General features: G+C 41.3%; 2 protein-coding genes across 4 annotated transcripts in view; one reads left to right on the top strand and one right to left on the bottom strand.

Moving 5' to 3' along the window:
- Window positions 1-5,419, bottom strand: part of TRAPPC11 (trafficking protein particle complex subunit 11) — a 47,650-nt gene extending 42,231 nt beyond the window's left edge. Inside the window, exons 1-3 of one of the 2 annotated variants that reach the window (XM_047714578.1) lie at window positions 5,249-5,419; window positions 2,587-2,812; window positions 26-195 (exon numbers count right to left, since the gene is read on the bottom strand). In XM_047714578.1, coding sequence (XP_047570534.1) covers window positions 26-195; window positions 2,587-2,790 — 374 coding nt within the window. In that variant the 5' untranslated portion in view covers window positions 2,791-2,812; window positions 5,249-5,419. Of the gene's footprint in view, window positions 1-25; window positions 196-2,586; window positions 2,813-4,472; window positions 4,608-5,248 lie in introns of those variants that run through there. The other variant, XM_047714586.1, reaches the window with a different exon arrangement.
- Window positions 5,420-5,688: 269 nt separating this feature from the next.
- Window positions 5,689-21,780, top strand: RWDD4 (RWD domain containing 4). Of its 2 annotated transcripts, none has more exons than XM_047714594.1 (8): window positions 5,689-5,875; window positions 8,525-8,605; window positions 11,966-12,075; window positions 12,158-12,305; window positions 14,084-14,201; window positions 16,595-16,644; window positions 16,796-16,798; window positions 19,930-21,780. In XM_047714594.1, exons 1-8 carry the CDS (start codon window positions 5,852-5,854, stop codon window positions 19,960-19,962), a joined length of 567 nt encoding a protein of 188 aa, XP_047570550.1. In that variant the 5' UTR covers window positions 5,689-5,851; the 3' UTR covers window positions 19,963-21,780. The 2 variants fall into 2 exon arrangements, with proteins under 2 accessions (XP_047570550.1, XP_047570558.1); XM_047714602.1 differs by having other exon boundaries at window positions 5,690-5,875; window positions 11,970-12,075.
- The last annotated feature ends 377 nt before the right edge of the window (window positions 21,781-22,157 follow it).

Raw genomic sequence — 22,157 nt, 5'->3', positions numbered from 1 at the left:
CGTCAGATCCGCAAGGAAGACGCACCTGACGATCTCCACTCTGGTGGCGCACTCGGACTGCTTTTCTTTCCACTGGGGCTCATCCCAGTCCAGCTCGTAGAACACAACCACCAGGGCCGGCACCAGGTTCAGGTGTTTGTTCATCCAGCCGGTCTTTAGGATCCCCTTAGGAATGTACCATTCATAGGAAGTTCTCTGTGGACATTGGCAAAAGCTGAAGACACTTACTGGATAACAACAGCAGAAGCCACCTGTCCCTGAGTGGCACGCACTTCCTGTGTGTTCCCGTCATTCCACATACACATGACACATTGTTAACATTTTATTTATTGAGGTCTACAGAGATCATGTGGGTGCTAACAAGTACTGGAGGTAGAATCCCAACCATGGGTCTGTTACAGTTTCCGCTGGAAGAATAACTGGGGTGCCTGGGTGGCTCAGTGGGTTAAGCATCTGCCTTCGGCTCAAGTCATGGTCCCAGGGTCCTGGGATCGAGCCGTACATCAGGCTCTCTGCTCAGTGGGGAGTCTGCTTCTCCCTCTCTCTCTACCTGTCTCCCTGCTTGTGCTCTGTCTCTCTCTCAAATGAATAAATAAAATCTTTAAAAAAAAAAGAAAAGAAAAGAAAGAAAGAATAACCAAAGCCAGGGCACTTCTAATAACGTCAAGGATCTCAAATATCCTGGAAGTCATTAGCCTCTTTCCAGGTAAATCCTATTCCTCATTCCAGTTTCCAATCTTGCCAAAGCAGCTCAAATAAAATACAATCTAAAACCTAACATGGCTTCATTTCTTTCAAAGACATGTTGCATTTTACTTTACTTGTGGATGGAGGGAAAAATGAAAGACAACTCTTAAATACAGAAGCACGACAGCAGTCACTCGGGGGTCACACTAAGTGCCACATCGGCAGAGACAGAGATGTTGGTGTGAGCGTTAGCCCTGAAGAAACTCACTGAAACCTCAAATTGCTTCCAGAGTGCTGGCCCCGACTCAGACTACCCCCAACAGCCTCTTCAAGGGAGGAAAGACAATAAAGTGTCATTATTATCCAGCGAAGGAATCGGAAACAAAAAACTTAGGGACTCAGGGAAGAACAAGGAATGGGCACATGAAAAGTTCCCGCGAGGGAGAATGGATCCAGGACAAAAGGAGGAGAGCTGTGCTGGGCACTGGCCCTCCTGGGCACAAACTCCACACTAAGGACAAACAACTAGGAGCTGGGGTGCTGTCCCCTGCACAATGCCAGAAAAACCATGCAGCTTTGACAGCCGGGGATAGGAAACCACATGTGGTCTGCGAAGGATCGGCCGGCCACCAAATCCACAGGCCCTACCCTTCCAGAGTTTCACGAAGGGGGCCTCGCACTTACATTTTTCATAAACATCACCAGTGATGATGATATCCTTGGTCCAAAGACCAGTCTGTCAGGAACATTGTTCCAGAGCAAGGTTTATTAAAAATAATAATAAAAAAGAGCAGGTGGTTTATTTTGATCAATGTGTCTTGTCAACTGACTTTCAAACCAGCTCTTAAGATTATGATAAACAGGGCGCCTGGGTGGCTCAGTGGGTTAAGCCTCTGCCTTTGACTCAGGTCATGATCCCAGGGTCCTGGAATCAAGCCCCACATCGGGCTCTCTGCTCAGCGGGGAGTCAGCTTCCTCCTCTCTCTCTGCCTGCCTCTCTGCCTACTTGTGATCTCTCTCTGTCAAATAAATAAATAAAATCTTAAAAAAAATTATGATAAACAGCAAATCAATTATACACAATTTTCTTGAAAAAGTAAACTGGCCTTGTAAGCACTTTCCACGTATTAGCTGCTATTCTTAACATCATTCTCTGACTTTTCCAGGTAAGTTAGAAGCTCTAGTATTATGTTCAACCTAAAATTCAGTTTTGAATGTAATACCTTTCCATACTCCTCACTAAATAAACTGTTTTAGTTTATGTAGAACTCTCCAGAGACAGAGAGCTGGTCTTATTTAAATTTCTATCACCAGCCTAATGCATGGTTCCTAGAACCCAACACAAAGTAAGTGCTCAAAAGGTGTGTGAAACTGAACCAAACGGCAAAGACTGCAGATTCTACCAATGATACTGGTAATGATAAATGGGGAACGTGAGACCTTCCTTTTAGAGAAGGCTTTATAAAGACTGGGAGGGGTTTTAAGCAAATACAAAAAAAAAAAAAAAAAAAAAAAAAAGAAAGAAATAAAGAAAGAAAGAGAAAGAAAACCCAGGATAGAAAGCTTAGTAATTATAGAGTAATTATCCCTCTGGGGTTAAAAGAAAGAAAGAAAGAAAAAAAGAAAGAAAGAAAGAAAGAGAGAGAAAACCCAGGATAGAAAGCTTAGTAATTATAGAGTATTCCTCTGGGGTTAAAAAAAACTAGTTATCATTAAACGTAACTATAGTGCATTACATACATGAAAAAGCCCTGGGTTTTCTTAATGCATCACTACAACCATGGCTTTGATAAACTCAGGGATTTTCAACACAGACGTTAGGAACAAAAAAGGTATATACCTCACATACAGAGGAAGAGAGGGAGAGAAGGAAAAGCCCCCATGAAATCATGCCATTACCTTAGGTCTACATTTGGGATACTCATGGTCACCTGGGAGCACCTTGAAAGAAATCGGTACCCGATCAGCCCTTCGATTGGCACAGAAAGCATCCCAGACAGCTCGATGGACAGCATTATAAACTACATCCAGGCCCGTAAGGGTAACAAAAGCCATTGGCCGGCAACATAATTCCACAGGGAAGTCCCACTGTGTGGGGCTCATGTTCAAGATGTCAGGAAAAAATCTGAAATAGAAATGTAAATACATTCAAAATGTTTTAAAAGCCCATATCCATATCTAATCTACCTGCCTCCACTATTTATAAAACATTACAAAAAGGCAACAGACGGAGTCTTTTCGAGTGTCCGCAGAGAGGTGATTAAATTAAAATAGGTCTCATGACCCATTTTTGATATAAAGAAAAATAACCGTTGACTTACATATAATAAATGCAACTATCTAACTTCTCTATAATGGCTAACATCTAATTTCTGAATTCCCAGAAAATTATTTTTAAAATGTGCTAGTTATTTAAATAGCTATGTTTTCTCATCTCTCCATAATTAATGTGAAATGTATATTTAAATTAAATCTGGAAGAGAAATACTAACAATGAATGAAAACGTCTAAGAGGGACATGTTTCCACTGTGTTCTTCAGCTGAGAATCAGTCCATAATAAATCCTACCACACACTAACTATAGAAAAGCAATTATATAAAAATGTGTTTATTCCAAACAAAATTGCCATTATATTTTAAAGACCATTTCTCATTCCTAAATCATGTATCAAGAGTCCCTTTTCGGGGCACCTGGGTGGCTCAGACTTTAAGCATCTGCCTTCAGCTCAGGTCATGATCCTGGAGTCCTGGGATCTAGCCCTGTGTCCAGGTCCCTGCTCAGCAGAAAGCCTGCTTCTCCCTCTCCCATTCCCACTGCTTGTGTTCCCTCTCTTGCTGTCGCTCTCTGTGCATCAAACAAATAAATAAAATCTTAAAATTTAAAAAAAAAAAGAGTTCCTTTTCAAAGGTGATCTTCACCAGTATATCATACAGAACTCAAATGCAATTTTTGCGAAAGTGAAAAGCACTGTGCCACCACTCAATAACCAAATATTTTTAACTGAAAAGTTAATTTTAAAAAGATCATTAGGCGTCTTACATTTAAGTACTGAGGAATAATGGGTATTGAATAAATGATTTGGAAAGTTCATCACAAATGATACATTTCTACAAGACACAGAGGTTTAAAATTATTTAAGCAGATATTTTCCAGACAGGATTAAGCTATGAGGGCAAAGGCTCACAAGTTCAGAGAAAGAAAAACTCTAGTTCTAGGGAATTTGGGGGTGAAAATTAAGAAGAGATGGTCAAAACACATTAAACAGGGGCCTTTGCTTTACACCAGGGAATCTAGATTAGAGCCCTAAAGTCCATTTCTTCATTTAAAACCACCAGAGGCTCAAGAGAATTAGCTGTGGTCTTTGAAAATGGGAGTGGAAATAAGGGGACCTAGAAACAATTTACAAAGCTCTAAATCAGTGCTATCCAAAAGAAGTATTACTATGAGCCACATAAATAATTTTAAATTTTCTAGTCATATTAAAATATTTTTTAAAGCGGCATTAATTTTAATAATATTCTATTTAACCAATATCCCTAAAATATTAACACTCCCACATTAATGTAAGTTATTAATGAGATACTTCACTTTTCTGTACCAAGTCTTCATTATCTGATGTGCACTGTACACTCCCAGCACATGTCAATTCAGGCTAGCCAATTTCACATGCTCAATAGCCACATAGGGCTACTGGCTATCATAATGGACAGCCCATCTTAAATTACGGTAATTCTGACCCCAAAAATTACTGTACGGAAACTGATCAGAAATTCTTGCCACATACTATTTAAAAACTTTTGGCACTTGAGACGGTACTGCTTATTCCACAGCAAAGGGATGGGATTGGGAAAAACACTGGCAAAGGACAGATGCTGAGGTTGTGTGGCTCTTAAGGACAGTCTGTAGACATTCCCAGCTCTCCTAGAAGAAGCCAATGAGGCAACTAACAAAGTATGACACGGAAGGAGGTGCAAAAGTCGTGAATGAACACACTGGATGGGAGACCGTGTCACGCAAGAGCAAGGAATCTGGAAGCTGGCGTGGAAAATAGGAAGTTTCTTGAAATGGATGACATACAGCAAAGAAAGGCGACCTAATCAAGTGGCAGGTTAAAAAAAATAAAAAACAATGTGGTCACTATTTTTTAATTAACGGAGGTTCAGGGTGTAGTACACAAGGCCAGCAAGGACTACAAGACGACTCGGACAGGAATGACAATTTGGGGCCAGGCTGGAGCGGGGGTGGGGGGCAGAGAGATGTTGAAAACGTGAAGCAACCACCTTAGAAAGATACCATCCCCGGGGTCTCAGCATTCCGCCCTGGGAATCCAATGAGGGAAGGGAGAAATAACGCCGCAGCCCTCCAGGCAGACGCTCTCTTCCCCGTCTCCTCCCCTTTAAACCCGAAGGCCCTAGATACAGGTGCGTCTTTTCTTTAGGGGCTGGAAGAGAAATGCCAGGACTGCCCCCGCAGACGCCAAAGGAAAACGCAGGGCCGCCCCAAACCGGCATTGTCTCGGCGATCTCGCCTGCTCTCGCGGGTCTCCGGGGCCGGACTCACCCAGGCCGCACGCCCCGGGCCCGCTGCAGCTGTGGCCGGTCGCCGCAAGCCGGGGTAAGACGAAGGGAAGCAAGCAGGTGGCCTGCAGAACGCCAGGGCCCGTCCCCACCGCCACCGCCCCGGAGCCGGTGCCCGCCAGCGAGACTTCCCGGTACCCGCCCGCGCCGGCACAGGAAGCACTTTCTGCATCTGAGTGACAGCGCTCTACACCAACCGCTGTCCCGAAACTTAACGCCGCTCCACAAAACATAGGAAGACGCCCGACTCCTACGGGGGTAGGAAATAGGGGTGGGGAGAGAAGGAGCCAATAGGAGGAGCAGGAAGGAGAAGGAGGCGGAGCCTCTGCGGTACCGCCCCGCAGCGTCTCCCCGGCGGTCCCGGCGCCCCACCCTCAGCGGCCTCGGGCTCCCCGCCCACACACCCCCCCGCGGGCTGCTTCGCGCTGCCCGAAGGCCGGGGTTGCGCGTGACTCTCGTCTGCGGTGCCAGGGGTGTGCCTCCCGCAGCCCAGGCTTGGAAGGGGGACGCCCCGGGCGCGGGGCCACTGCTCTCGCTTTCTCGTGGTCGCAGACGCCCTCCCGGGGGGCGTCCCGCGGCCGGCGCGATGAGTGCCAACGAGGACCAGGAGGTGAGTCCCCCTGGCTGGACGCCCCTTTCCCCGTGCCGGCGCGGCGCCTCGGCTCCAAGGGAGGCGGCTGAGCCCCCGAGGGCGTGCTGGGACCGGGGGCCGGGACGAGCGGCCCAGCACGTGCCTTCGCCCCTAGAGCGGACAGAGCCTGGCTGGGGTGCCCCAAGTTTCCGGGCGCCCTGCGAGGAGAGGCCAGGCACGCGGCAACGGGAAGGGTCCGCCTCTGCCTCCGCTCCTCCCTGGAGTTTTCAGTTTTGCAAGCCCGGGGGTGGCCCCACGCCACCTTAATAACAAGGATGCGTGTCCTTGGAAGGCGACCCAGTGCTCTTGCCTCGCCTTCAATCCCCAGTGTTCCTGTTCAGCCCTCCTGTACGGAGTTCAGCCTCTTGCAATCTGATCACCTTAAAATTTTTAAAATCTCCTGGCTGGTAGGGAGAGACTGAGCTGAGTTAGTTAAATTTCCAGTGGAGGAAAATCATGACACTAAGTGTCACCGATTTCTGGCCTTTTTGTTTGGTGGAATCAGTTATCCACCTGGTAGAGGTCCGGTGGAAATGAAGGCTGTTTTGAGCGAACATGTACCGCCTGACTCCTATAGTTTATGCTCAGCGATTTTCTCATGAAATGCCACTTTGACATTGAATCATGTGATCGGGGAATGATACAGGTCATCTCTAGGGGAGCCACCTAATGGTGTAATGCGTCCAGATGAGGGGAAGAGTTTTGCAAAGGTAAAGTGGGTGCCCTGGGGGCTGCCAGTGAGCATGGGGTAGAATCAGAACTAGAATGCGAGTCTCCTAGCCAAGTAACTCACTCTTCATTTAGAATGTGTTTGTTCAAAGTTAGCACTTTTACGAGATAGATGTGATAGAATCCCTGGAATGGAAGTTACCATTGGAAGGACCCAAAGGGCAGCAAGCTGGTTGATACCTGAAATCGCTTCTGAGCTGTTCTTGCCAGGTTACTTTGTAAGTCGAGGCGTGTGGAGTGTATCATGTCATGTTTCTTAAAGTTTGGCCCATGGAACACTGCCTTAGACTCATCCGGGTGGTTGTTAGAAAAACAAGTGCCTGTACTGTACCTCAGATTTACTGGATTGAAGTTCCTGGGGGGCCCAGGGATTTTAACAACAGAATTCCATTCTTCCACACGATTGATTTTCAGAGTTTTGAAATCTGTTTCCTGCCCCGTTTTTTCCGATGCCCTCTGCTCATACTAAATGATTCCTTTTCACTTTTTCTCCATATGTCCATTCTTTTTGTTCCTTGTCTTGGAATTGTGTATTTGTGGACAGATTATAAATTTATTTATGTCCTGTTTTTAAATTGTGGCATCACCGTTTTCTAGTTAGTTTCTGTCAATTACAGCCCTTTAAGTGCTCTGTGCAAAACAATTTGTCTTTCGTCCTCTACTGTGTTTAGGTATCCAAAGACACGTTCTTCCACTTACCCTATAAAATTTCATCTTGTTAGATGGTTTTTCTAGGACACTTTGAATTCTTATTCAGCCACCAGCATGATTCACTATTCCATCAAATTGTCATTCATCAGTTTCATAAGCCTGCCTTCAATTTTTGTTCCTGTCCTACTCACTAGTTAAAATACAAGAAAGGATTAAGGGTAGGAGGAGTAACCCAATATTTTGAGTAAGTTGACTCTTTCTAATCTCATCTTGGTTCTTGAATCCAGTTGAACTCCTGTATTTTTTTCACGTGAAGGTAGCAAGAGAAACCCAGGTAGACCTGGGTTCTGTGCCTTTCCTCAACGTACCAATCAAGTTATCCTCTCTAACATTTTTGTTTACATTTATCTTGTTTTTCATATGCTTGCCAAGGCTTAGGGACTACTACTCTTTATTCTTCTCGGCCCCCACAAATTATTTCTTTAATGATCTATTCTAAAATTTTGTCTCCCTTTAGTTTGTAGCATTCACGATGTGCATCTTTTTGAAAACTAAAGGATGTATCAAAGTACTGTCTTTCTTTGCTTCTCTTCTTCAGGTGCTCTTCGGTAATCACAGCAGTCTTTGAGTCTTCTCATTTGTCAGTCCACAGTGTTCTAAGAAATATTTCCAGGCAAGGATTATTAGTTAACATTTTCTCTTTAAGTCCTTTTTATCCCATCTTGGGTAGATTCTCGTCAAACCTCTTTTGACCATCATTTTAAGTTCTTTTTGTGATCTGCAGGTGTTTTTTTCAAGTTTCATATCATTCTGTGGGAAGGATTTCAAACATAAATAATACATGTAAATAGTGGGGAAATACTGTGTTTTGTATTTCCCATTTCCAAGTGTAACGCTCTTTCTATCCTAGCCTAGGACACATGATCTAAATTTACTTTAAACTGACTTATTTTCCTCCCGGGTAGAAAGGAGAAGATAAGATATTCTTTACAGGATTGAAGTGAGAATGAGTGAGACAGTGCACTGTAAAATGCTCAGGGGTGCCTGGCACATAACTTTGAAGGAAGTATTAGTATTCACATTGTGTTACTATTTGCACATATATACATTTATTATAAACATCAAAGGCCATAAAAGTAACTAAATTTTACATAGTTGAGTGGGCTTGAATCAGAAACTAAACACCCTCTATGTCAATCCATTTATACCACTAAACAAAACTCATTTGATACATTTATTTTTTTCCAGATGGAACTGGAAGCTCTGCGTTCCATTTATGAAGGAGACGAAAGTTTCCGGGAGTTAAGTCCAGTTTCCTTTCAATATCGGGTAAGACATGACATGACTAGGAGCCCTTGCTACTTTGCTAGAAAAGATTGAAGGTTGCTGAAAGTGCTTTTATTTTTTTAAATTTAACGGTTTAAATCAATTACCTCTTTGGATTTTCTGAAGCATTTGAATGAAAGCTCATCACCGTGACATCAATTATTTTTAACTTTGGGGAACAATTCAGAAACTTTTTAAAAACTAAGAGAAACTTGTTTTTATTGTGACAGAATGATCAAATGTTAGAAATGGAAGAAACCTTAGAAGTTACATGGTCCTGGGGCGCCTGGGTGGCTCAGTGGGTTAAGCCTCTACCTTCAGCTCAGGTTATGATCCCAGGGTCCAGGGATCGAGCCCCGCATCGGGCTCTCTGCTCAGTGGGGAGCCTGCCTCCACCTCTCTCTGCCTACCTCTCTGCCTACTTGTGATCTCTGTCTGTCAAATAAATAAATAAAATCTTTAAAAAAAAAAAAAAAAGGAAGTTACATGGTCTTGCCTTCTAACCTTAAAGATCGTGTCTCTCAGTCATAACTTCCCAAGCTTTCCCAGCTGATGCTGATAAATACTAGAATTAAAATCCTGGTTTCTATTCCAAGTCTAGTATTATTTTCCCCACCCTATGATATAGTCAAGAAAAGTTGATACTTTCCTAATTCTGTATTAACAATATGTGTGAATATTTTTTACATATTCTTTAAAAGGGAGTTTGCCCACAACTATTCTCAACATGAAACATCACCAGTATCTTGTTTTGTAAGTAAATAACAGAAACCAGCTCTCCAGATGGTTATAAGCAGTAGTGGTGTGAGAAAGCTTTTTGGTCTAAGACTTAGTTATTCACATCATCATTTCAAATAAATTATGTGATAAGGGATTCTTATATGTCATTATTACAGACTGTTACAGAAGATAAATTCTTTATCATTACTTTCTTTAGAGACTCTCCCGTCTGCTTGGCTCCTTTCAAGCTCAACAGTCCTTACACCACTCCATGGGTAAAACAACAAAAAAACTTAATGGCCAAGGTTAACACTGGGATCAAGTGCTAGGCCCTTCCATATGAATCCAGCTGCCTCCCCAGAGGTCCCCAAGCACCCACTTTCCCCTTAGCAAATGGGAGATTGAGAACTGCCCCATACTTCCCTAAACATCTGTATTAACAAGTGTGGTCACTTGTTGACACAGTATAGGGAACGTAGTAGGACATGTGTGTGTCCTACAGGATGGATTCTCCGCTGTGACCGCAGGATGGATCGCAAGGGAATAAAACATGAAGCTTGAAAACCTTGTATATGTTGAGAGCCAGAGGACAAGGGTACAGGTCTGGCTGGGTCCTGGTCAGGCCCCCTCAGTTCCTGTTTAGCGGACTGGTTCGGTAACCTCCTAGACCATTCTCCCCTTTCAGTTTGGTCTGAAGCTTCCCTCCACACCACCAGTAGTCCTGCAGATGACTAGGTAACTCTCGGAAACACATTAGTTACCCCATTCCTTCGTTGTGAAGGGTTTCCGCATGGGTTTCTCCTACCTATAGAATAGGAATTAAATTCCTCAGCTTGACACTCAGGGCCCTTCTGTTTGGTTCACACTGCCTCTCCAGACTTTCCCCGCCACTACCGTCCATTGGACCCAGTAGCCTGTGGACCATTTCCCTGCATTTTTTTTTTTTTAAAGATTTTTATTTATTTATTTGACAGAGAGAGATCACAAGCAGGCAGAGAGGCAGGTAGAGAGAGAGGAGGAAGCAGGCTCCTCGCCGAGCAGAGAGCCCGATGCGGGGCTCGATCCCAAGACCCCGAGATCATGACCTGAGCCGAAGGCAGCGGCTTAACCCACTGAGCCACCCAGGCGCCCCTCCCTGCATTTTTTAATATTGTGCCCGTGGGCACATCTTTTGCTCTTCCCCTCACCTCACGTCCCTCATCCAACCTACTTCTTCTTTAATGCCTAACTCAGGCTCCTCTGTGATGTATTTGGGCCTCCCTCTTCTAGCTCTCCCTTGACTTCAAAGCAGAATTGGCCACTCCCCATTTCTTCGTACTTTGTTCTGTGTCTTTTTTAAACTTTTAATCATGCTGCAGTTCCGTGAGTTACCTAAATCTCTGCTCCCCTTGAAGACAGGAATGGTCTTATTTCTATTTTTGTATTTTCTGTACCTTGCACTGTAGGGGGCACAGGACCCCCCGCTTCTACACACACCTTGAGTAAGGACTTAGTAGACTGCATAGAGCAAGTAACTTTTGTCACTTTTTCATTATGTCTGTATTTGAAACACAAGCATAAACCGATGAGGTCATCAACTTACATAGCTATAGATCAACAGGTCCCTAAGATTATTTGACATAATTTCTAAGCCTCACCTTATATTGGTGTGTCTTGTGGTTGATGCTGAAGGGAAGGGAATAAAAATTAGCCGTCAGAGAGTAAAGGGCAAGTGACAGTTTGGGGTGAAAAATTTTTTAATCTGTTACTATTGTCTAAAAATAAATAGAAAAAGCAGCACATATACTAAAAATATTACAGAGGAGATTGGCATAGCACTTTGCAAGGATGAGATGCTGACTCATGAATCATTCCATAATTTTATTAGAAAAATCACCATTTTGCAACCACCAACCTGATGATCATTTCAGGCAAGGCTCATTAATGGATATTAAAACCTTCGAAAAGTTGTGGGGAAAGCAAAAGAAATAGAAAAGACATCTTTAAGTTATTCAGGTGAAGGGGGTCAAAAGTTACAAAACTTCTAGCTATAAAAAAAATGAGGGATTCATGGTGACTGTAGTTAGTAACATCGTATCGCATATTTGAAGGTTGCACAGAGAGTAGATCTTGAAAGTTCTCACCTAGCCTAAGGCACTCCTGAACCTTATCTCTTTACCTTTCCCTTTTTTTCTCTAAATTTTACATTTCCTTTTCTGGTCTTGGGATTGTGCTAAAGTATATCAATCCCTCATTCTTAAGGCCTCGTCTGATTTGGCAATTGGAAAACGTAGGGCGGAGATTAGGCCTTTCAAGTTTGTGGATTGTTATTTTTGTCCATTCTCTTCCTTTACCCCACAATTGATATGTTATCTTTGTCCTCAGAAAGCTTTGATGGAAACAAAAATTTATATTAGACAGTCTTGATACTGGAAAAAGCCAGAGGGCTGGTTCGAGAGAAAGGTTGTGGACATCAAGTCACGTTATGACTATGGCCCTCAACTCCTGGCAGGCCTTAGCCCGTACCCCTGAACTTTCCAGAATACAGTGTTTCTGATCTTATTATAAGCATCGGCAGCAATTCATCATTTTCAAAGTCATAATTAAATAAATATTCTGTCTTTGTGTCACTTTCTACAAGCCTAAGATTTCCCTTTTCTTCAGATAGGTGAAAATGGTGATCCCAAAGCCTTCTTAATAGAGATTTCCTGGACAGAAACATATCCCCAAACACCTCCAATTATATCTATGAACGCTTTTTTTAACAACACCATGTGAGTAGTGTTCCGTTTTCATTGCTTTTTGTAACACTGTCGCTTACTTTTCTCTCAGCCATGTATTTCTTGTGCATTATAGATCGTCAGCTGTAAAGCAGAGCATATTAGCCAAGTTACAGGAAGCCGTGGAGGTCAATCTTGGGACCGCCATGACCTACACGTTGTTTGAATATGCCAAGGACAATAAAGACCAGTTCATGGAGAATCACCAGCCTGTGAATTCTACGGTGAGCTCGTGCTTCGTTTTGTTCACTCTCTTACTAATTCGTCCTTACTAGTTAGTAGTTTTTTTTTTTTAATTGAAAGATTTCGTGTTAGACTGAAAATGAGTTAGGGGCACCTTGGTGGCTCAGTCGGGGTTAAGTGTCTGCTTTCAGTTTAGGTCATGTCCCAGAGTCCTGGGATAGAGCCCTACATCGGGCTCTCTGCTCAGCAGGGAGCCTGCTTCCTGCTCTCCCTCTGCCTCTCCCCAGCTCATGCTTTCTCTCACTCTCTCAAATAAATAAATAAAATCTTTAAAAATAAATAAATAAAACAAGTTACATCTGAGTTAAGTAAGAATAGTGAATTTAAGGTTTCTCAGTGCCTATTTAACTTTAAAAATGAAATCATATCCATAGATCTTACCCTTCCTGTGAGACTAGAATACTTCCTTTGCCCACCACAACTAAGGTGCTGTTGAACCAAATATTTGTTTAAATGTATTAACCATATTTGACGTCTCCATAAAGCTCAGATGGAGGATTTCGTACGTGGTGCCCAAATACGTTGGAAATTGCTTTCTTCAGGAGCCTTCTTTAGCTGGGAATAGTCTTGTCCCAGTTCACTCTGAACGTGCAAGCTTCAAGAGACTCCATGAATAGGAAAACAGTTCTTTTATTTCTAGAAGGATTTTAGGAAATCATCACCTTTTATGCCACAGGCATCTCTTTTTAGAACCCTTTGCATCCAGTCCTGTCCCGAGAGACTTTCCAAGGCCAGAGTCCGTTGAGTTCTGTGAAGCAGGCCGGCGGCTTCCTGACAGCGAAGGCTCTGGGTCTTCTACCTGAGCAGCTCTGGCTGCCGCATTCCTGACGCCACAGAAGAGTCCTGAGGGCAGCTCTCGGGCGGGAGAAAGTGGTAGCAGAGCCAGGGAACTGCAGGCCTCACCAGGCGGCCCTGAAAACCCTCACTGCTCCTCGCTGCACCACTGACCGTGAGACTTTGTTTTGGTCAGGGCAGGGGCCGCTGTCTTACCCTCACTGTGCTCAGTTTCTTCTTCTGTCCAGCGGGGATTATGGTAGCTTCTGCCTCGTAAGAGTCTAGTAAGGGTCAGACAAGGGTGTACAACATTTACAGCAATGCTTGGCACCTAGTAAGAATTTCAAATTTTGCCTATCACACTTTGATTACGTGAATCCAAATTAAAATATTTTTCTTTTTCTTTTTTTTAAAGATTTTGTTTATTTATTGGGTGGGGAGGAGCAGAGGGAAGGGGAGAGATAATCTCAAGCAGACTCTGCTGTAAGCATGGAGCCCGACGCAGGGCTCAGTCTCACAACCCTGAGATCGTGACCTGAGCCAAAATCAGCGGTCAGACACTGAACCAACTGAGCCACCCAGGCGCCCCCAAAATATTTTTCTTCATTCATGAAGATTTTCTTCATTTCTTCAGAGAATCAGGGTTTTCTAGGTAGGCACATGTGATTTTTCTAAAGACATACTTAAATTTCCAAATAAAGCAAATTAACTGAATTATAAAATTACCTTAGAACTTCAGAGCTTCAACATAATGCTGGTATCGGGTCTTATTTCTCAGAGGCTTGGTTATAACAATGGAACTAACATCATGTAACAGTGGAACTAACATCAAGTCCCTCTATGGGAACGTTTAGAAGAATGAAAGCAATGTACAAATGGCACCTGATCTAATAAATGAATATTATAATGCAGGATTATTTTACTTTACAGATCTAATTCAGTAAGTTTTAAGGCATTAGTACAGGAATTATTTGTTTTTTTCTAGATACCCATAAGCAGTATCATCTCCGTTGAAACTCCTAATACAGCCCCATCAAGTAAGAAAAAAGAGAAAAAAGAACAGCTTTCAAAAGCCCAGAAACGTAAGCTGGCAGATAAAACAGGTTTGTGTTTATTTTTTTTTTTTTAATAACACACAGAAATGTGTTGCTTTTTAGTGTGATGTGAGTGCTTAATAAGTATATTTCGATTTCGAGGAGTAGTTCTCTGTTCTTCATTCTTGGAACACTTGGATCAGACACTGTCTTAGGTCACAGATGTATATGGAAAATATTTACCACTACTTCACTGCAAGAGCTCACCATTTGAGGAGAAGGTAAGTGAGTGGCAGTATAGCTATAAATGAGTCTCGAGGGTGAGAAACAGAATAGCATACAAAAGTGTGCCCTACCTTCTATCGTTTCTGTCATGTCTGGGACTTTCCTGTTCGGTTACCTCTCTGGCAGATATGTGCATTACTAAAAATTCTTTGAACTGTAGCTTTCATTTGAAATGAAATCTGCTATACCATCAGGTCTTAGCACAATAAATAATATACTGTTTTTGTCTGTTGATTTATTTAAATAATTTGCATAAGATTTAAGAATAGAATTTCTGTGTTCTAAACCAGAGACATTTTGTGGACCTTTAGAAGAGAATTATAAATTCCACCTCATATCACCAATAATATTTGATCTCTTTGTTTTTGCAAATTGGTATCGGTCTGTCAACTTTTTTTTCCAATTGAGGAAATGTATATATTTATATACTTATACACAAGTGTGTCCATGTATACTGTTGTCTGTACCTCTGTGTGTGTGTGTGTGTGTATTCTTGGTATAAGGTTACAAGTTGCCCTTTATTGAAAAGAACTCTTTTACTTTGGTGAGGAAGTTTAAAATAATGCCCTTTTATAAAGTGATGGCGGGTTTTTTGTTTTTGTTTTGTTTAACATCCTGTGTGGCAGAACAAAAAGATAGCAACCTTTGTTGGCCCTCAGAACACACTTTTGAAGTCATAATGGTTTGTGAAATAACAAATCTGGGGCTCTGTTATACCTAACATTAAAGCATGAACAACCAAAGCTCTGAATTGTTAGTCATTGCAATCTCTTTTCTAGGATGTTGGTTAATTTCTCTGTTAATGCTGTAGCATTTCTGTCCATTAGTTCATTACCTGTCGCTTTCATACATAATGACCTATGATTATTCCCTTTCATTACTGTTTCCGCACCTCCATCTCTTTTGAAGATGCCCACCTGAAAGGCATTATCTTTCTGTAGTTATGATACAGGAGTTAGTGACTTGGAACTTGCATTTTATTTTTTATTTTTTTTAAGATTTTATTTATTTATTTGACAGACAGAGATCACAAGTAGGCAGAGAGGCAGGCAGAGAGAGAGGAAGGGAAGCAGGCTCCCGGCTGAGCAGAGAGCCGGATGCGGGGCTCGATCCCAGGACCCCGGGATCATGACCTGAGCTGAAGGCAGAGGCTTTAACCCACTGAGCCACCCAGGTGCCCCGGAACTTGCATTTTAAATAAAACTTAGCATGGTTAAGTTTTCATTAATAAAATTGGTGATCTGCCCCCATACCCCTTACAACCAATAAACAGTCGGATAAGATTCTTACAGGCATAAAGGACAAGAGAGCCATTAGCATCTAAGATTGAGGTCCAGTAATACTGCTTCTGTCCTGTAAGAAATCAGGAGGTTAGTTTCTGTTTCCCTTGTGTAAAACTAATCTATTTGTTTTGAATGCAAATTTTGATGATTTCATAAAATGAGACGTATATAGCCATATCAAGCATAAAGGAAGTCACGTCTTTTTAAACTGAAACACTTAATATTTATTAAACTATTCTTTAAGTTTGAATATTCTATTACAAGAACAAAATCACTTTGTAAACTATGAATTTTTTATGTAAAGTTTCAGCTTGTTTTTAAGCACTCCCAGCAGATTAAAGACCTGTCAGATTAAACAATGTTAAGTTAAATAATGAATTTTTTATCAGACTACCTAAGTTAATAAATAAGTTGACTAGGCCTCCTCTTCGTCTGGAAGGCAGACATTGGTTTATAAGGACTCTTGTCTTGAGCCTAGCTTCGGAGTTTAAAAACCCTCACGAAGCAGTCGAGTAACACGACTCACTTAAATCAGCCGTGACCTTATAAAAAGGGTAGCATTGTACAAGTTCATGAAACTAGTAAATTGATTAGCTCCTCTTCCTGGCATTTCCAACTCACCTCCATGTTTTTATCTTAATATCACAGTTTTGTCTTGAACGGAAATGGGATAAATGTGAGAAGGGAGTACATCTAAATTATTTTGCAGATATCCTGAGAATGGTGCTTTCAGTTCACAATGATGATAAACTAGTTTTCCAGCTTAATAATACGTGATTTAAAATTTTAGTCTATTGTGTAGAGTGATGTATAAAAGCTTATCTGTTAGAGTATTCATTGCTTTAAAAATTACTGCCTGGTCTTAGAAATAAAGTTACTATTTCTGTCCTGTAGATCACAAAGGAGAACTTCCTCGAGGATGGAACTGGGTTGATGTGGTGAAGGTATATAATACTTACATTCTGGGCTTTGAAACATTGTTATTGGTCTACCATCAAATAATGAAATTTGTATCTTCCATTTTTTTTCTCCCCCTCCCCCCCCCCCCGCAACCTTTGAATTTTACTGGAATGGCTGTTTCCATTTTTGCTTTAGCATGTAAGTATTTTTGAAGTATCTTTCACGTTCTTTTCTTTCCTACACCTTCAGTTTTAGATTTTCTTTTTTTATTTTTTAAAAGATTTTATTTATTTATTTGACAGAGATCACAAGTAGCCAGAGAGGCAGGCAGAGAGAGCTAGAGGGGGAAGCAGTCTCCCTGCTGAGCAGAGAGCCCGATGCGGGGCTCGATCCCAGGACCCCGGGACCATGACCTGAGCCGAAGGCAGAGGCTTTAACCCATTCAGCCACCCAGGCGCCCCCATATTTTTTTTTTAAGGGCAAACCCTAGATGGAGCTTCCCATCATCATCAAGAAGGATTTTCTGTTTTTCCTATTTAGAATTGTTTCTGTTTCACGTTGAAGTTTTTTTTGCCGACTTCTCTTAGTATTTTTCTTTTCCAGTATATTAAAGTGATGTTCAGTTAATCCTCATTGTAGGACTTCATGAGATGAGTTTTGCATGCCAACTAGTGCCACTACTGCTGTGAGAAGATGTGATCCAAGGGTAGTTAAAGATTAGGATTTTAGTGGGGACCGAGAAATATGGGTAATAATAAGCAGTATATTCTCAGAGTTCATTTGAAAGTCAGCTGTTAGGGTCATGGGGGTACCTTTGCTGTAGAAACTGCTTAAAATAATCTTTGTGTCTAGTACAAAAATATTAACTGGGAATAGGGTGGGGTGAGCTGCGTTCAGAATAAAGAAGCAGTATTTCTGGTCCTCCTCCTGGGCAAGGGGCTGAGCGCACACGAGATGTCTGTGTGGGTGCAGCTTCTCCCTCCGTCTCATTTACCCAGGCCCCGCCTCCATGGATGCCTGATGGACACTTCATGTTGTCCAGGCTGTGCTTGTATTGACCTCACCAGCCAAGTCGTTTCACTCCTTAAAATGCTTCAGGCTTCAGGGACGCCTGCATGGCTTAGTCCTTAAGCATCTGCCTTCTGCTTAGGCTGTGATCCCATGGTCCTGGGATCGAGCCCTGCATCAGGCTCCCCGCTCAGCGGGAAGACCTCTTCTTCCTTTCCCACTCACCCTGCTTCTGTTCCCTCTCTTGACATGTCTTTCTCTGTCAAGTAAATAAATAAAATCTTAAAAAAAAAGAACGCTTCAAACTTAAGAATGAGAGTGCATCCTTTCCATGAAGTAGCCTGCAGCAGAAATTGGGCTCAAAAATATTCTGATTAATCCACAGGTGTTAGTGCTCCTCCTTCCCTAGCTCCAGAAATTTAGTTTCTCATTTGTTTTTCATAGAGTCTTTGTTAATATAAATTAGAATCTCAAGAAATATAAATGAAATAAAGATTTAAATAATCCAGTAATCTCGAGAAATAGACAAAGATATTTTTAAGAGGGAAGTTATCACGTAGATGTGGTCTGGACTCAGAGTCTGTTACCCTAAACTAGTAGTTTCCAAGTGTGATCTTGGGATCCCTGGGAGGTCCTGGGGCCCTCTGGGTGTCAACAAGGTCAAAACTATTTACATCACAATGTTAAGATATTGTTGACCTTTTTTTCCTCATTCTCACAAGTGGATTGTGGTATTTACCAGAGGCCCCATGAAAAGTGATGACGCCATCACTAATACTCTTCTCTTAGAGCATTAATAGAATGTGTGCCTTTATATTGTGTTTTCCAGAATTTTCTAAGATAATGAGTAGGTTTAGAATCTAAGTATGTGCATTTTTATATTAACTCTGTTTGTTCTTAGTACTGGTACTGTTTTTGTTTGCTGTTTCCTATTATACTTGCCTTACTATAGAAGCAGATTTGTGAAAACCCAGCGGTCTCCTGTTGAGCTCAGTAACAAAGAAGTTTGCAAAAATGTAAAACAATACTATTCTTCGCATTAAGTCCTATTAGTTTGTTTTAGAAAACACAGCTTTTCGTTTAAGAAATGTTCGGTGATTACAGAATGGGTTTACTGTTATTTTTATTCTCACATGAATTAAATTCTTCAATTTTAATTTCAAGCACTGCAGTTATAACATACACTTAAAAGAAAGCTCTTTAAGATCCTCAAAGTGAGGTGCGCCTGGATGGCTCAGTGGGTTAAGCCGCTGCCTTCGACTCAGGTCATGATCTCAGGGTCCTGGGATCGAGTCCCACATCGGGCTCTCTGCTCAGCAGGGAACCTGCTTCCCTCTCTCTCTCTCTCTGCCTGCCTCTCTGTCTACTTGTGATCTCTCTCTCTCTCTCTCTGTCAAATAAATAAATAAAATCTTTAAAAAAAAAAATAAAAATCCTCAAAGTGAGAAGAGGAGCTGAGGCCACAATGTTAGAACTGCTAGAAACTTCGCAGTTTCTACTTTTCACAGCTTCCCACATTCTCTGGGGTTCTCAGGGCTTGGGTTCAATGGGGATTTCTTGGTGGCTCAGTCTTTATTCTGGTCAGAATTGTCTGTGTATTCTTTGGGAACTCTCCTCGCCCCATTTGCTAAATTCTGTAGATTTTTATCAGAAAAGACTTGCAATTTAAGATTTTTATCGCATTTTTTAAACTGTATTTAATTTATGTGGGTTTTTTAACCACAATTTTCAAAAATTTTGAAGACTTTATTTGTGAAAATAATAGAAGAATGTCATTCATTTTGTAAATGGCATCTTTTGTCTATTCTTGGTTCCAATTTATTTCTTGGAAAGCTTTGAGGGATTTTTTTCCCCTCCTTGTTCTATTGAGGTTGTGCGTTTTTTTTGTTTTGGTTTTTTTTGTTGTTGTTGTTAAGATTTTATTTATTTATTTGACAGACAGAGATCACAAGTAGGCAGAGAGGCAGGCAGAGAGAGAGAGAGGAGGAAGCAGGATCCCTGCTGAGCAGAGAGCCCGATGTGGGGCTCCATCCCAGGACCCTGAGATTATGACCTGAGCCGAAGGCAGAGGCTTTACCCACTGAGCTACCCAGGCGCCTCAAGGTTGTGTTTTTAAAGAATTCTTTTTAAAGTAACTGAGCCTAAAGTTGACAAGTAGTTAAATATGCTGAATGCAGTAAATGGTGTTAGGTTACACAAACCTTGTTGCCTGTCGCTCTATCAACTGTAAGTATTTATTTGTCATAGTAAGTGAAAACAGTGAATTCAAATAACATGATAGCTTAATCTTGTTGATGATGTCTTTTTTCTCTTTTTTATAGTTAAGCAAAACTGGCTCTAAAGAAGACGAATAATTTTTGGAATTGAAGACAAGGGAAGAACATCCTTTAAGAAGGAAACTGGGTTCAAAATCCTTCATTATTACTCTTTTCTGGTATTGAGGTGGCTTTTTATAAAACAATTTTTTTGTATGTTTCTTATGTAAAAAAAAAACGTTTTAAGCTGAAAGTTCATGAAAAGATCTGGTTGTATTAAATTATTTTCACAAACTTGCCTTAATAAAAGGTGAAATGTTACCATTTAGTATACTTTATGAAGATGGTTGATCTTTGTAAATGGACAAAATGGGAAATAATAAATAATCAATGTGAATTTATATGATCTTATTCCAGTGGATGTGCTATTTTTTAAAGGAGTAGGAAGCCCTTATGAAACTCTCATCCCAGTGGATCAGAATACTGAGTAAACAGTTGCTCTGTGGCGTGATCCATTTTAATGGACTTCTCATCTTAATCAAGTCTTCATCTCTCCTTTCTCTTAATTACTGAAGCATAAATTGCTCCAGAGAAATTTAAATACTAATATTTGAACTTATTACATAATATTCTTTGTAGTTCCTTTTTATTTTTCAAGGGTGAACCGCTTCTTTCTTTTTAGTAAGTGAGTATCTGTTCATACTCTTCTCTTCCTTTGGGTCATGATGTTTGACCATGAGAGTTTTCGGCCGTATGCGGAATAGGGGAATATAAAATAAATCTGCCAAATACATTCAGAAGCATTTGAGTAGAAGCGCTGGTTCCCACCGAAAACATTTCTCTTTGCTGCATATACCAAGATGGGAGTAAAAGATGCCTTAATATTTAATTTTTGTATTGTTGGGAGACAGTGGTTTTAATAAATTCCTGTTTCTCTGCCACTGTGTGTTTTTGGTTCTCCCGCAACAGGTCTTCTAAATGGTTTAACATAAAACCACCTTTCAGGTCTTGTTTCTTTTCAAGTAGCCATGTGGATTTCTCAGGCTGAACATCTGTTTTCATAGTAATAAACGTAGACGTGTTTCAAATGCTGAATCATAGTACAAGCTTGATTATATTTTTAATCACGAGTAGGGTAACTGTTAGTGACATGTAATCAGGAAGTCACTGATGTGTTGTGTGACTTACAGTGACTGCATTTGCTTCCTGGCTGGAGAACCCTGAGAACTGCTGCTGGTTCTAGAAGGGTAGACTGTTGGTTCCTCCAGTTACAAGTGTGCAGCTCGGGTCTGACTTTTCAAAGAATAATGAACTTCTAAAGACATGTTCTTAACATTAGAGCAGTTTAAATTGTATGCGTGGCTTTTACTGGGCTAATATTAGGCTCAGTTAAATGGTTGGAATTACAAAGTAAATACAATTATGGTAAAGAAGTGTAATCTGGTTTTCAAAAGCTAAATTACATTTTATATCTTGAACTAATAGAAGCATTACAACTCAAGACCACCGGAATACGCCAACTTTCGTTTTTGGGGTTGTGTACGTGGTTTTTGTTGTGTTGATTTGTTTGCTGGTTTTTAAAGAAACTGAAACTACAGATCTGCTCGTGGAACAAATTGTGTTTTGCTCTGAAGATTCTGAAGTTGTTCAGGCTTACTGTGGTTCAAAGATGACAAAGGATAATGCTAGTTAAATGCCAATGAACTTTTTTTACTCTTTTTTATATGAAATGTACAAATTTGGGGGGTGATGGTGGCAGCGGGGCCTCTGACCACCTTCTATAAAACACTGGAACATTCTCATCTGTTTTATCACCGTCTATTCAACACTCCCAGGATATTTTCTCCGAGTCTGTCTACCTAAAATTGTATGGAATGGCATAAATAATGAGCAATAAAACCAGAATTATATACAGTGGCTTCTCTGTGTTTTATTTCAAATTGATAGAGAATTGTTGATTTTACAAATTTGCACAGACTTATGGTGTAAGGTGCACCCTCCTACTAGAAACTGTTCAAAATGTTGGATTGAGAAAGAATTGTTTCATGAGTTGACAAGAAGCTAAGGGATACCCAGTCTTAAAAACATTTTTTTGGAATATTTTTTTGGATTGATTTATTTGAGAGAGAGCATGAGCACAAGCTTGGGGAAGCAGAGGGAGAAGCAGACTCCCCACCGAGTAGGGAGCCCCATGTGGGACTCCATCCTAAGACCCTGGGATCAGGACCTGAGCCGAAGGCAGACGCTCAACTGACCCAGCCACCCAGGCGCCCCAACCTTGGAATCTTTCTGCA

Source organism: Lutra lutra, chromosome 2 (genome assembly GCF_902655055.1).
Source record: "Lutra lutra chromosome 2, mLutLut1.2, whole genome shotgun sequence".
Classification (NCBI taxonomy): Eukaryota; Metazoa; Chordata; class Mammalia; order Carnivora; family Mustelidae; genus Lutra; species Lutra lutra.
The sequence above is the reverse complement of the archived record's forward strand: the minus strand, read 5'-3'. Positions and strand labels throughout refer to the sequence as shown.